General features: G+C 42.6%; 1 protein-coding gene across 1 annotated transcript in view; it reads left to right on the top strand.

Annotated features, from left to right (window-relative positions):
- The window catches only part of LOC136774056 (uncharacterized), a 114757-nt gene that overhangs the window by 80711 nt on the left and 18084 nt on the right, over nt 1–15962 (top strand). Inside the window, exons 4-5 of the mRNA XM_066728120.1 lie at nt 1342–1480; nt 15798–15865. Of these exons, the coding sequence (XP_066584217.1) occupies nt 1342–1480; nt 15798–15865 (207 nt within the window). The remainder of the gene's footprint in view (nt 1–1341; nt 1481–15797; nt 15866–15962) is intronic.

The raw sequence follows: 15962 nt of genomic DNA, 5'->3' as shown, positions 1-15962 counted from the left end.
CCGTTGACCCGTAGTTGAGCTTATTGGGAGCTCCGATCCTGGCGGAAGATGCAAATAATTTAATCCGGCCTGGAGGCTTGAGAGCTGCAGCGTTTTCAGGGAGTTATCTGTCGGGGATTCCGAGAGAAACGATTCGGCACGCGCGCGCCCCCGAGTGTGTGTGCATGCGTGTATGTGTGCGTGTGTGTGTGTGTGTGGTAGGAAATACGAGACTCTTTACCCTTAGCGCCCGAAGCCGTCGGACCTGCCGGGTCACTTAATCCGCTTTATTTTTCTCAACCGTTCCCCTGCTGATCTTTACGACACGGCCCCATATGTATATAAGAACATTAGTTCACTGCACGCTTTTCAGCTCCAGCAACACGAGAACACGCTCGTGCAAACCGCCACACGCGCAATCTGTCTGCTCCCCCGAGCCTCGTAAACTTTCAAAAGCGGCCGTAGTCTTCCTGCAGGCTCCCACCAAAAATGGAGCTGGATGCAGAGAGAGAGAGAGAGAGAGAGAGAGAGTCCGTGGAAAAATATGACAATATGGAGTTTTGAATCGGAAAATTGAAGCAACGGATAAGGATTTTAATAGACGAGTAACGGGCCGAAAGATCTTCACCACGCAAAAACAGGGAGGATGATTATCTGTCTCTTGGCCCGCTCGTCTAAATGGCAAGGGGAGCGCTAATTAATTAGTAATTATACCAACGGCGAAAAGGCCGAGTCTTCTTGCAAAGGAGACTGATTCGCTCTTCGATAACTTTGCTTTTTGACCTAGCTCTAATTTCAACTAATTGTAGTTTGCCTACAATCTCTATAAGTCTCCTTACGTATATATATATATATAGCACTCTTTCGGAGGGAGGGATGAGCTCCCGTGGAAAGCTGTAATAGCTATAGTAGGCGTCTTCTAATCTTCGCTAGCGAGTCGCACCCAATTACCCGAATACAAGGACGTTAGGGAGAGACACGCGTATTCGAGTCTCACTGAGAATCCCTCACGGTCCAATTGACATTGCAATACGGTCTTGAACGACGCGCGGAACGATCAGAAAGAGAGATCAGAACACTGGCATTGGAAGATGATGATATCTCCCGAGGATGATCACACAGGACGTTATCGTCCCACTGCAACGCTCCATTCCTCGACCACGCCCATTTCCAGTTTTCTGCCCAGTCGTTCGAATAAAAACCCTGCACATCACTTATATATAAATAATATATATATAAAATGTTTAATTTCCCTGCGTCAAGGTCGAGGAAAATATCCCACTTTCTGCCTCAACGAAATATATACTTGCATGTATATAATAAACAAATGTATAATTTGTGGAATTTTCTCGTTTGTTCCAGGCTGCTATTTTCCGGAGCGATGGAACGGTCGATGGTTTCAATCAGGGGTACCGGAGCCTGTGACGGTGAACGGTTCGATCATCACCAGCAAGGGCCACTGCATAGAAGCCAAAGGCGACAAGTTCCTCGTTCGAGATCCGTGAGTACCGTTTGAATTGCAAGTAGTTCGATACAGTAGCGATGCTAAAACGGCTAGCGTTTTTCTAGCTTAACTCCCTTTTCGGCCCGGTTGCATATATATAGGTGAGATTGGTTGTAGGGATGAGGAATATGCTGGCAGAGGGTTGGAGGAGGCTGCTAGGTAGGTAGGTTGTGGCAGGGAGCGAGATAGCGAGCTCTGCAGGCCGGCCACCCCGCGGGCCTTTCCACTACCCCTGCCCCCCTCCCCCTCCCCCTGCAGCCAGCTTTTATTAATTAACTGCCCTCCGACAAAGCGCTCGGGGCGACGTGCCAACGAAAGCTCGGCGCATAAAACGTTTCTCGTGAAATTCCATTCGCCAACGGTAACGGGCGGTGGACGGGGTGGAGACTGGGGGAGGGGGGGGGGTGGGCTTTGAGATCCTGCTACGAGACCGATCCCCGTGCCTCCAGGCATATATATGTGTATGCATACCTGCGCTCATTCTCCCTCAAACCACTTTGCCCGGCAGCAGCGATTTTACGCCCCGGAATAATATGCTCCGATCCATTTTCGCTGTCTCCCCGTATACGTCGAGCACCGATCTGATCAACCCCAAATATAATACGACTTATTCCTTTAAGAAACACCGCTCGATCATCAGGTAAGCCGAGCTCCGCGCATAGCAATTATTTCGATCGAGCTGCGAATTAGGCAAACTCGAATCTCGAGGCCAGATGGATGGAGAATTTTTTCCACACGCTACAGATACTACAGCGTGTAGTTGAAATTTTCCACCCTCCACCGAATATTTCCGGCGAATAACGCGTATCGATCCGCAGCCACGGCAGATAAATGTAGCGTACGTCACGACTCTTCTTTTTTCACAGCAAACACAATATCTACGCCGCTTTTTCTCCTCTTTTTCAAGTAAAAATACCATCGGATAATACCTACGTGCCTGGACGGGGAAGGATGGAGCCCCGAAGTCCGGCCGGAATTATATCCGGGACGAGGAAGAATTTCGAAGCGCAGCTAGCACACGGCTGCTACTGCTAGTCTGCTGCTACCGCCGCCTCCGCCGCCTCCGCCGCCTCCGCCGCCGCCGCCGCCGCCGCTCGCTGCTCGTTGCTGCTTTGTTGCGGCTCTATGTTTGAAACCCAATTAATTCTGTTTGAACGGTGCTTTTTCCAATTTTGCCTCGCGGACCGCCATATCCCTGCCAGGCCTGCCCGATCAAGTAAAGTTAAATCGCTATACCTACTTCATTCGATCTATCCGAATGCATCGACCTACCCTCCTGATTAATGCGCCGCGCTAATCGTAATTAAACCACCGCGACCTGCTCCATTAGAGCCAAAATGAATAGCCAGAGATCTTGCTATTTTCCAACTTCTTCAATAATTTCTCTCTCCTTTTCTCTCTTTACGCCTCGAATTATAGAGTCTTCCTAGCACGTGCCACTTTTCCAGATTCCATAAAAGAGACTCGCTTTGACTTTTATCCTGGACGAGATCAAAGAACTCTTTGCTAAATTGTCAGCTCGACTTACCGGGCTCTTATTTTACTTTATCAAATTCTAGTCTCCTCAACCGTGATTCTACTCGGCCGTTGCTAATCGTTATCCGTCTATCGCAGTAGCAATTAGAAAAATAATCCCTGCTTCATCGAGTCGTTCTCGACGAGCACATTTTTTATATCAGACTCCATCTTCTCGGCTGTTTATCGTTCCTCTAACGTTACCCTTGCGATGACTTACGTGTATATATAGGTATACATAGAGCGAGAGAGGAATTCAATTTTGGGACGCCAGTGTTTTTGTCTCGACTGTTATCGCAGGAGCTCAAGAAACCCACGCGGTACACCGACTAACACGTTTTGTACGTGACGAGACGTTACCGCGACGTAGACCCAGCATCTTCCGCACGCAATCACTTCGCTAAGCCCCCAGACTCACTTTCCAGATGAGGACAAGATTCTTTCCTCTCTTGCCAAAATTACACAATCACACGCACACCGTGTACGTCCCGGAAGAAAAAAATCTTACGAGTGAACGTACGAAACCTATAACCATTACAAGTTTTTCATTAATTTTCAAATTGAATTTCTCTATTACTCGGCTAAGACCTTGACAATAGCAGAGTGTGGGAATGGTTTAGGGGGCACACGATGGAACTCGATTGGTATTTATTTACAGAGCCACTGGGGATTAAGGGTTTTTTTTTCTGTGTATAGTCGAGAAGAGATTTCGTCGAGGAGAGATTTCCCCATCGAGCAGTATACGCCGGTGGCTGTTGTGTCGGCGGATTGCCGTTTCTCTGATCTGTCTGGGGCAGGATCTTGCCTGTGGGCTTCGTGGGAGTCTTGGCCCGCGGAATAATATTTAGGCGGGCAGTCGAGGAGTTGTAGATCGGGAAATCGGACGAAGGGTTGAAGGGGAGGACAGGGGAACCGAGTAGAGAGAGGCAAGTTTTAATTAATGTAATGGAGAGTGGCGCGTGATTAGCCTCCCAATCAGCGCGTTCCTCCTTTCAGTGCGACTATATAGGCGAGTAACCAAGCGTGGACCTGCAGGAGTTTCTAGTCGATGCTCCTCTGCAAAGCTACTAACGGGACAACCTGCGGATGAAATCCGCTAAATAGTGCAATCTAATGCGGGAAGCACCATTATTCGCATACTTGGATTCTTCGTAAAATGACATCTGGCTGATATGGAATTTCATAAAGGATCGCCTCGAGGAGAATGAGAAAAAATTCGCTCGATCAATTTCCTAGAGCGTGGCGGACGTTCGCCGGAGAATAGTGAGGTTGCGCGAGACGCTATAAATTTGAATTGGTTTATAGGTGGCTTGGTGCGAATGTGTATATACTGCTGCACGTTGATGCGTATAAACGGAAGAAAGAGAATGGATGTGAGACATAAGGACGACGCGTCAAGTGTGTGGAATTGCCATATATGAGTATCGATTATCTCGCGGAGTAATTAACTATATATACGCGCGCGCTCTGTAACGGGAAGGCACTGGAATAATGTTACACTTAAGCGTAGCGTCAAAGTCGTGGGGGAAAGACGTCTAATGGGTTGTGGATAAAATCGATCAACGAGTAATCCGGATTACCCCGTTCGTTTGAACCAAGCCAAGGGAGTACAAGGAAAAGGGAATTGAGATTAGACGTGGGCGGAACTCCTATTGGAGACCGTCTAATTCGCTGCACTAATCACTCGCTCCTAATAAGACGGAAAAATGAATCATTAGTCCTGTCTCTCATTATAATCACTGGGATTTCAATCTTCCATCTCACTCGCTCTCTCTCTGTTTCCCTTAGACACGTACCCTATATATAGTATATGTACTCTCGAAGTTGAATAGAAATCTTTAAAAGTTACAGTTCATTTATGCTCGACCTCGGTATTTCATAGGTAGCTAAAATGTTCTTTGTGTGCACGAGGATTACATGAAGAGGGAGAGAGAGAGAGAGAGAGCAGCGCAGTGGTAGCTAGGTTTACGTACACGCTGTCACGTAACACAGAGGAACTCACCGATTCTCTTGGCAGAGTATCCGCTGATTGGATTTGAATTGGAAGGAGAAGTTTATTCCTCCGTCGGTATGCATAACTTGCGGGAATTATTTCGCTTCGAATACGAGACTACCAAGGGAAGAGGGATGGAGAGATGGAGTACTCCCCCTCCCTCCTCACCCTCTCATTCTCTCTCTCTCCTTCACTTTAGCTCTGTTTTCATCCAAGTAATACGTGTCTTGCCATTTCTCTCTCCAGAATTCCGTTCCACCTTCCATTCTAGCAACGTCTTTTCCACCCTTTTTACCCCCCAACCCCTTTCCTGGGATTCTCTATCCGAAGTTGTACCCTCGACTTCCGTGTTGTATCCTCGATTGTCCATAATTCCAGAGTTTCTTCCGGCGAAAGGACCAGGCGATAAATAACTCCATTTCTCTCGTGCTTTTTATCCGGTTGCATCTCGAACGCGTATAATTCCTCGGGCGGATCCGCGGATAGCTGCTTTCGGAGCCGAGTGGTAAATTGCATTTAGACACGCGTTCGCAACTTTTGCACAGGCTGCGGAAGTCGTGGCAATGCGATATCGTCCGCACCTCTCGACTCTCGCCAAGTGTCAATTAAAATGGCCACGAATAATATATATATATATATGTGTGTGTGTGTGTGTGTGTGTATAGAAAACAAAGGTGATTATAGATATATATAGTAGAGAGTGAATGGACAATTTTTTGACGGTCTATTTGAGCAGTTTAGGGATGAAATCTCGAGACATTTTTCGAAAAGCATCGAACCGCGCGTAATAAGCGATGTGCTTCGTCCCGAATCCGAAGTTACTTTAAAATCGATGCCAGCCGAGCGTCGGGGCCAATTTCAGTGAACTTCCTGAATTTAGTTATCGTCAGATGACTGGAAGAAATCACGGCTGCAGTGAAAAGTTTTGACCCTCGGTCACGACCTCCATTTCTGTTTCCTCTCCCTCACATATTACCTGAAAATTGCTTTGACGCTAAGATTCTTTAAGCAAGTAGACACTGTTTTATTCAATACTTGACACTTGGCAAGTTCCAACTCCACTTTCACGTACAACCAGCGTTAGAATTTCAAGATAAATAGCGAACAATTGGAAGATGTTGGCTATTAGCGATAGGTGAATGCAGAAATTTTAGGTGAGCTTTCATAATGCGATGCACAGGATCAAAAGCTTCCGATAAAGTTTGGGAAGAGCTTCCTGACAGGTGACACGGGTAAATCACGGACGAAGCAGGAAACTTTAGACAGGGTCGCGACCTTAATTCCTGCTCTTGGAACTGTCAGTTCTTCCTGACCTCGCTTCAACGTACGGAGTGGCATGAATAAATAAGAAGTCAGGAAGGAAGCAAAGAAGGATGACGTTGAAGTAAGAGAGAGAGAGAGAGAGAAAATTAATTTGAACGAAAAATAAGAAGAATGGCAAACGCCGTGGGCTGCACAGGCTATAAACTTATCTAATCAATCAGTCGACTGATCAAGCTTTCATTGATCGATCTAATCCATCAAGAAATAACACAAATACACACGTACACCAACGATTTTTCCGTCCGATACAGAGCTGGTGGGTCCACTTAGAAAACTTATTCTAGACGTCTTTCAACTATAACGTTAATTATTTTTCACCTTGTAGAAAACTTGGCTCCTGCACTGGATATACTTGAAACTTCCCCGGAAAATCGCACTTGCTTCGTTTCCTCGCTAAGCTCAATACGGAGCGGTTAAATAGCGTATTTGGCAAGTTAGCGATGCTCGTTTCGGACTTCTCGCGATAAGCTTGCCAGCTATAATCAGTTAGCCAGGTATCAGCCATCTGACCAAATTGATTTCCACGCCAAAATTGCCTGCTCCTATATAACATTTTATCATATTTTTTTATTTTATCTACGCTTATGGTCATATCGCGGCGACTGTGGTTCATCCCCTTTTACAAAAAAATGTAAACCCCTATTCTTCCTGCCTACGGGGTCAGACAAATAGCTGCCTGCGAGTTTACCAAAAGAGATGGCTGCGATAAAGGCCAGCAGTGACTAATTTCAAATTCCTTACGATTCATGGGCGAACCGATTTGTTTCGCTTAGCGTTTCACCTTTATTCCTTAAATAAAGTCGTATTTGCGATTTTTAATTTATGAAAAATATCAGCGAATGTATAATATCTTAAATAATTAAATATAATAACATTCAAAATCAATAAATTCTTTTGTTTCCAAATATTTTGTTGATTTTAGATATCGATTTATTAAAAGAGAATTTGATTTGTTTATATTGTTACACTGTAGGAGCCCCTTATTTTATAAGAATTTATGTCGAAAGTATATATATAGTCTATGGTAAAGTGAAACGTAAATGACACGCTTTGTCCTACTCGATTTTTTTTACTTTAACGATCAGATGACTCATCGGTATCCTTAGAACTATTATAAAACAATTCAGAGATTTTTCTAACTATAGAGCCAATTATATTGCCTTAGTTACAATTAACTCGAAAAGCCAACAAATTCAAGTAAAATGAGTTACGATTCAATTTAGCAGATCAAAACTATATCTCGTATTATACAGGCAGCAGTAAGATAATCCATTAAAAGTGAGAGAAACACATATGTAAATTAATTTATTACGTAATTTACACTATTGGTATTGGATTTCTATATCCAGATCAATAATTTCATTTAATATGCAACAAACCAGATGCTAAAACGGAATCTTGGAAAATTAGAAGCATCCTGTCACCGTGAGAATATCTTTCCAATCTAGCACAGATAGCGTCAGAAACGTTCCTGAAATGTTCCAACATTTCATATCGATTCCAAAAACGCTTTAGGAATGTTTTTAATACTATATATGTGTACAGAGCCTGTTGCTACTCTTTACACGTTACTCAAAGTTCTTTAAAACACTGAGAATCACAAAAACGTCACTATTCGTTAAAATCCCCAACATTGACGAGGCACACGAATAAATATTAATTAGTAAAGACGAGCCATGAGTTTAAATTGAAGAAAAATACACTGGGAGGCCAGGTGAACAGCCTGGGAATTTCCACTTACGTTCGTCCTTCCGATTTAACGGGATTAGTCGCTAAATAGATTTATGGGTATGGCGAGTGACATTTGACACGTGACTATATTGACTAGTGTGACAGGTGTGATTGTGCCTCGGATCTTGCCGCCCAAGGCGCGATATTGAACGATCTTCATCCATTCTTCGATAGATCGTATATGCGTCATTTAAAATTAACCATTCAAGACTCTGGATATTTTTGCAGCGTCTTCTTTTAGAAATATCGTAGATGAAACATCCTTTCTAGATCTTACTGTATAGAGTTAGGAATAATAGTCAACATTCTTAGGAAACAGAAGAACCATGGTCTTCGCGTTACATGATTTACTTGCAACAAGATAGGCAAAGAGTTAATTCCTTAATCAGAAAAGATAGCAAGGCAAAAGCTGGCCGTCAAGCTGCTTCGTAACAGCCTCTCAAGGAGATCATCAACACAAAGTGAGAGTCCTTATTCAATTTTCCACCTAAGCGTGGTTTCCAAGCAATATACATCCAAAACACCTCTGAGGAAAGCTCGCCTTGTAAAGAAGTGCCCCCATCAGGACCTATTGAGCTATACTATATCAATTATTCATTTTCCCTTTGACTTTGAAACTGAAGATGGTGATTAAAGCTTGCTTGCAAGCATGCCTTTGAGCTGCTCGAAGAGGAAGGCCTAGGCCACTTTCTAAACGAATTAATTCCACGGTTTGAATATTTATTTTCAATCGGGCGAACGAATTTGGCCGAATGCACCAATCGAGTCAATTAAATGGATAGACCATAATTAATTACAACACGTGAAGCACACAATATATACTCCAGCTAACCCGGATCTCCCGGTGTATCAACACTCTCACTCGCCACTCGCATTCAATTAATAGTGTAAGTTTGTTTAATGATCGCTTTATTGGCTCGATATCAATAAAGTACGTTCATATAAATGGATTATCGATAATTAGACGCTAAGTTGACCAATACTTGCTAGCAAAAAATAGTATATTAAAATACTAAAGTGTGAAAAAGCAAAAATGAAGAAATCAAACGACTATATATTCTTCGCGGTGGTAGTGGAATGGTTCGAGTAGAAATGGACAGTTGGCGTATGACCATCTGATCATCTTAGAGAATCGAGATGTCCTTGACGATGGCGACAGTAGCACTGGCGGAGGTTTGCCCTCAATAGCAAATCGAGGGTCGAGGCCCTCGACAAATAGAGACAATTAAGCGGCTAATTTGAAATGCTGTGGTGGTCAGCGTGGCCGATTCCCAGGAGGGATCCACGCAACAATGCTATGACACTGCAAACACCAACAGGGAAAACCAACAATGCACGTGGGCGACGCAACTTGGCAAGGGTTGCTAGGCTTATTCAACATCTCCTTCTCGCTCCATCCTCCACTGTAAACCCTCACCTACAGCCCTTATATATATATATATATATATACCATTATTCCTTATCAATCAAACTAACGTCGAGCTTTTATAGATATTACGCGTTTTATAATTCAACTTATGATCTATTTCTTGGCAACAATGGAGCAGCGTGCCGGGAACGTTTAGCATTGAAAGTACTTTCACCTTTTTCTCGATATCCCAGCGACTCCCGTTGCTGTCTGAGCAAAGCGATCAGCAAAACGAGGCAAAAAGAGAGAAAAAAGCAGTGCCGTGTGCCGGTGCGGCGGCGTTTCAATGCAAAAGCATCTTGCCGCAAAGATCCACTGTGCGTTCGAACAGTCTCCATTAGTCTAGAACGTTTCTTCTTTCGCTGACTCACTTCCGCGTCGTTGAAAATAATCAACGAGTGTTCCCAAGAAACGGAGAAACTTCTCTACTAAGCGTTCTCGGCTAAAACATTTTCCCAATTTCACTTTGAGCTTCTTCTGGGGAGGGAACAAAAGTCCAGGAATAATGTCATAGATGGAAAATCATAATTTCATTAGGCAAAGGCAATATTGCTGATGGCACGATTACCACTGGCTTTTTATTTCCAATTTTTCTCGGAGCAAGGAAATTTTATGATTAATTGCAGGATTGCAGCAAGATTTTTCGACGATTACTCCGCTAAAAAACAGCCTAAACGCCGGGATTCAAATTCCCTTTCAGTCTCTTTCATCTTTCCTTCATGTTTTTATATCCGCGAGAATTCAAGACTGCTCGAGGTTATACTATAGCATGCACTGGTAAAACTCCTCGAGGATTGACGGAGACGAAGCTACTTTACTCGCATTCTATCTAAACGCCTCGTGACTTCTTCAATAATTCATCAATCTCGAATGCTTACAATTTTGCTTTACAGTTTACCGTAAGAACTATTTTTCAAGAGAAGATTAATATCATTGACTACGTTATGACAAATGTAGCAAACAACTTCATATTGCATTATTGCAACTTCACGTAGAACATTTTTGAAAGTTGTAAGTAATGTATAATAATTAGATTATTGAACAAGTTTTCATGGTCCCCGTTTGACTAATATAAATAATCTTTAGTTTTTCATTAACATTAAATATTTATAAAAATTGATTCTATATATGCTTGTACGCCAATGTATAATTCTTAAAAACTTTGACGTAATGCGAAACGCGATTTTACGTGTGACGACGTAAAATTCGAAGCGAACTAAACGAGCATTGATTCCAACGTGGCATATTTGTGTGCAGGATTCACTCAGCTCTGTGGATTATTTCGATTGCCCGAACATACGGTACGCCTTTGTAATACAATAGGTTTTGCCAGAGCCATGTCGTTTGCAGCTAAAATATCGCGTTTCAAAATCCACCCTGTCCTCTTTCAAGACATTTTTCCATTTCAGTTGTTCATCGTGATTATAATTACGAAATAGTATTGTTGCTTATTTTAAGAAGATTTCTAACAACAGAATGCGACTCGAAAAATGCATAAAAACGATTATTCCATACCCAAACCTGTATGTATAGACTCGTATAATTCGACTTTTATAAATCAGGTGCAGCCACGTGTAATTTCAGCCAGCATTAAATTCATTTAATCACATGTGTTCATTTACGAAAAGAGATTTAATATCAAATAAATTTATTTATTCGTGCCAAAGAATTCTTTTCTTTGTGCGAAAATACGATACGCTTTGTCGTTGTTCAGGATAAATCATTATTCAAAAGCAAAATTATAAATTCTCTAGTGCATGCCTACTTTTGCAGGATTTCACAATGAGCGATTATATTTTCACTTTCGCGAAATGCACCAGAGTTCCAAAAGTTATGTGTTCCACATTATACCTTTCACTTCGATCGACTGTCGAGCTTTTCATCCTTTGCCCAGAAAATATCGCAAATTATCGACGATTCTGGTGAAATCCTAGTTATCATAGAGCAGCCAATAATAATAATTCTTTGTTCGAATGCACTAAACCGTTAAGGGTAGTTTAGTGCATGCAGAGAAAAGAATATATACGATAGAATCAATTAGACGAGATCAATATTTAGTCGCTTGGTCCAATATCGCTGTATATTGTTTGGCGCGATATTAATTCGCAGAAGTGTAGACTGGATAAATAATTAGCGGCTCCGGTACATGATCGTTTGGTAAATTATTCAAACTGATGCTGGCTATATTGTGAAAATAATGATGGAGCCCTTTGGAGCAATTTGTCAATGAAATTGCTCACTCCCCGTCATTTCATGATTATTTCAATTTTAATAATACCCATCTAACACTACTGTTTGTTTTATTCGATAAATGAAGATTATAAAATTTATGGATTTTATCAAATAACCTACAACAACACTGCAGAGTAATGGAGTTATATTTGTCGAACGTGCACGAATCAAGAAGACAATTTCTTTAGAGTTGTTGAGACCACGAGTGAATGCTAGTACACGTATCTACTATTTCTTCGCTATATTTGAACATTGCTCCCTTTCAACAAAAACGATACGTTTCTTATAACATATTTGCACTGGGTTTCAGCGACCTTTGGTATAACGAAGCGTTGATTTGAATTTGTAAATAAAAAGAAGAGAAGAGACGCGATTAGAGAGAGTGTAGCATGCGTCAGGTGTATTTTCCAAAAGACACGGTAAGCTTTCGCAGAAACTTTGCTCGCGCACAGAAGTGCGAACTCGCTTAAGTCGCGATTACGTCCGACAAGTTTTCGGCTTGATAACTCTTTTGGCGCAACTCGTCTAAGAGCGAATTGTCCCCAGCTCGATTCTGGTCCAGAACTCAGTCCGGACTTGAAAAGATTCGGAGACTCGCATATCGGGCTTATTGCCTGCAGAAGCGCGGGGTACACGCGTTTATTCCGACGAGGAGTAGGCAGATTCTCGCTAAGATTCTCGACGTTTGCCAATGGTGGGCGTCGGATTAGGAAGACTCCCGCTAATCCCTCGATATACCGTATGATCGTGCCACGCATATCCCTCCCTGGGCTTACCACTTGCCGCGCCAACCAATCAGCCGTGTCGAGCTGACACAAAGCCAAGGCTTTGCGCTGCGAATTAAATTTCAAGCAGATGCGTAATCTCTAGACTTCGCCACAAAGGAACATCTCGAATCTAAACCAGTCTCGATCGATCTTTGCCTTGCTGCGCTTATCGATGTATAGTTACTTTACCCGATATAGAATAATTATTATCATAAGAAAAATGTCCAATTAACTCTAATGTCATCGTTCGGTAGCAGCATTTCAAAATAAAACTGAGCTAAAATTTCTAGAAATACGTAACTTTCGACGAAGGCAATAGTTCGATGGGAAAACTTGGCCATTTGCAAGAACTACTATTCCCATGGCGTACAATATTCATGGCAAAGCTCGAAGGTAAAAGCAGTCGGATTAAAAGTCCGCCGTAAGACGCCTTAATAATATTGTGCATTATGCATAGGAACATCGCTATTTTGCTGGTTGTCCGGATAAACGTCGTTAGAACGAACGTATCAAGGGAGGGAGAGAGAGAGAGAGAGAGAGAAGGGACGAGGGGAGAGAATGTTTACGCAATGGAGAAATCAATAAATCATGCGTCCGGGAACGGTTTAGGGAAGCGACGGGTTCGCAGACGCCATTCGAGTGGGCGGTAAACCTGAAGGGAGTCCATGGGCTGGTGTGCAAGGTATTCCACCCTTACACGCGATACCCCCATTAGGCAACGCAAACAAAATTATTGTCACCGATCGCTCGGATCGTTCGGTCGAATTTGAAAATTCCTATCCGATGCGCGATTCTTATCCGTCGTAATAATATTTCAGGGTGTAACCACGGGGTGACTTTACGAGAGTTTCGCACGAGATACGCGATATATCGAGGGTCAGGGAAAATGAGACTAGTCAAATGAAACTTCGGGCCTGATCCAGCGGGATTAAATTTTCAATCTCCGACTGGATTGTCTTCGATCGTTTCCTCTGAAAATTCCACCGTCCCCCGCCGCGCTTTTCTCGATAAATTCATGCCCTGTAATTGATCGTTTCCATAAGAGTACTATATATGTAGGATGGGATATATAGAAAAGGAGGGCATTATATTCGATAAGTTAGCGGTGCTTTTTTTGCTGCTCTGTGCGCTAGGCGCATATTATTTATTCGGTGCAAAATCGAGCGAGATGGAATTACCGAAGCAGATCGAGCTATTAAAAGGTGGGGGGTATTCGAACGAGCCGGAGAAATGAAGGAAGAACAAGTGAAATGGCTGGGCCCGTGTCGTTATTAATCGCGTTCACGAGCACGACAGGGTAGACCGTGGTGCGCGCGATAAAGCATTAGAGATTATCGAGAGGCTGTCGCTGCTGCGAGAAGAGTCTTTAAGCGAGACTCTCGTTAAAACGTGAATACCTGACTTAACGTAAACGACTCGACTTTACGCTTAAAAACTCACCCCGTCCAGATTACTCCCTTAATGGCCACGGATTGCTTCTTGGCTTGTACTGTTTCGACAAATTCAATGACAAACTCTGATATATAATTCACGGACACTCTTTTCATAATCATAGATATTTTAGATTAATTACATCTAATATTTATATGTATAGCTTTCACAATAATAAGCAAATCACGATAATACATTAATAAGACTTTACTCGATACATATATATATACTTCGTTAATTATAAAGTTTCCGTTTTCATATCGAATAATAATTTTCCTATCAATTGGAGTAAGCGCGTTGGTAAAGTTTGCGAATAGTTTATCCAAAGCGGGCATCAATTTGAGAAAGCTCTGCGTGGTGTTAATATACTATCGGAATTACCGTAGTGCTTTTTCCTGACCCAATTCGATCTCAAACAAACATGCAGCAACAAAGTTGTGCTGCTCAAGTAAATCAGGGGAAAAATAAATCGTTCTATAAAAATAGTTTGCTCGGGTAGTTGTTTTTCAAGCTTTTACCTTTGCGTCAGAATAGGAGAAACGCTTAAAGCGTATATCTGTGAAATCTTGAAGGACGCGGCATAAAGCTCTACGACTACTGATGGGCTTTCGCAAGAAGGACTGTGTGCAGCTTGGAGGATCGATGTTGCAGGACATAGCGGGGTTTACGGGATCATTGGAAAACGATAGAGAACGTTCCCAACGACACTCGAGGGCCATTCTGTTAATAATACGAAATTCGTCTTTCCCGTCCAAACCAATCCTGGTCCAAAAGCTCTGGATCATTTGTAAACTATTTACAAAATAAAACAAATATCGCGCGCCCGAAGAAAGCATTTCTTCCCCCCCCCCCCTCTCTCTCTCTCTCCGCAATGTTTATATTACCCATAGCTTTACATATTAGCTAATATAGCGTAAAGGATAAAAAGGATTCTACAGGAAAAAACGAGTGTAATATTTCCTGTGTGGAAACATCGATAAGCCGTTCGGATTTCTAAAATGTAGCTGAAAGGTTAAAAGTAAGTCATATGGAGTTGGACCAAAACGTTTTTGGCTACGGAATATCAGACTTGTTCAAGTTTCACACCAATCGAAAAGTTTTCTGCTGCGAGTATGTTGCCGTTTCCGGATTGTTTACGTATCGGTCGTCCATGCAATCGAGGGTGTCGTTTGTTTTAAACTACTCTCGATATATATATATATATATATGTAGCAAATGTTTGCCCGGACGTCCTACTGCTGACTTTCGCTAATAGCTTCAAAAATAATCTCCCCGTCCTTCACTCTGTTTTCGCTCTAAAGATTTCTCGCCTTGAACTTTCCCCTCCTCGCGCTCCCAGTGTGAAGGATTATCCCTACGAGCGAAGATAATATTATCAAATTATTTCAAGCAGAGATATCGATTGAAAATATTATTGGGCACACACCTCCGTGCAAGATTTGGGGGAATTTTGTTAGTTTCGAGCGCGCGCGCGCGCGAGTGAAGAGAAATTTGAAGAGTGGAAAATTTACGCACACTCGCGCACGTATACAGAGTATGTACATGCGTTTGCTTGCATTTGTCCGGACTGAGAAGACAAACTGCGATGTAGAATTGAGAGGGGCAAGAAGAAGGAGGGAGGAGGGGGGGGGGGGGGGGGGGGGGAGATGGGAGGGTATCGCGTAGCTACTTAAAACTTTTGGAACTTGTCTTGTCCTACTAGTTGGCACCTTGCTTACTTAGCTACGGTCTGCAACTTCTTCCTCCTCCCCAGCATCCTATACCGTGCCTACTATTTCTATTTTAACCCCTCTCCTATTTCTTCTCTTATCCTTCGCCATGCTTCTCAAGCTCGCCCAAGTTTGCCATAGCAACCAATAAGCATGTACTTTTCATCACTTATTCAAATCTCAATCCATGATTCTCTTTTTTCAGACACGACAACTGCTACCGTTGCCTGGTTATTTACGAGAAGCACCCGAATGTACTGCAGTACAAGGAATGTAAGTATATATGAAGCTAATAAAAGAGAGAGAGAGAGAGTAGATTAATTTCTCGAGAGGAAATATTGATTGTATAGAAAGAATAATTCGCTATATA

The sequence above is a fragment of the Prorops nasuta genome, unplaced genomic scaffold (assembly GCF_024137725.1).
Source record: "Prorops nasuta isolate Cenicafe-Biocafe unplaced genomic scaffold, Cenicafe_Pnas_1.2 PNAS00006, whole genome shotgun sequence".
NCBI lineage: Eukaryota > Metazoa > Arthropoda > Insecta > Hymenoptera > Bethylidae > Prorops > Prorops nasuta.
Note: the sequence above shows the minus strand (reverse complement) of the source record. Positions and strands in the feature narration are given on the sequence as shown.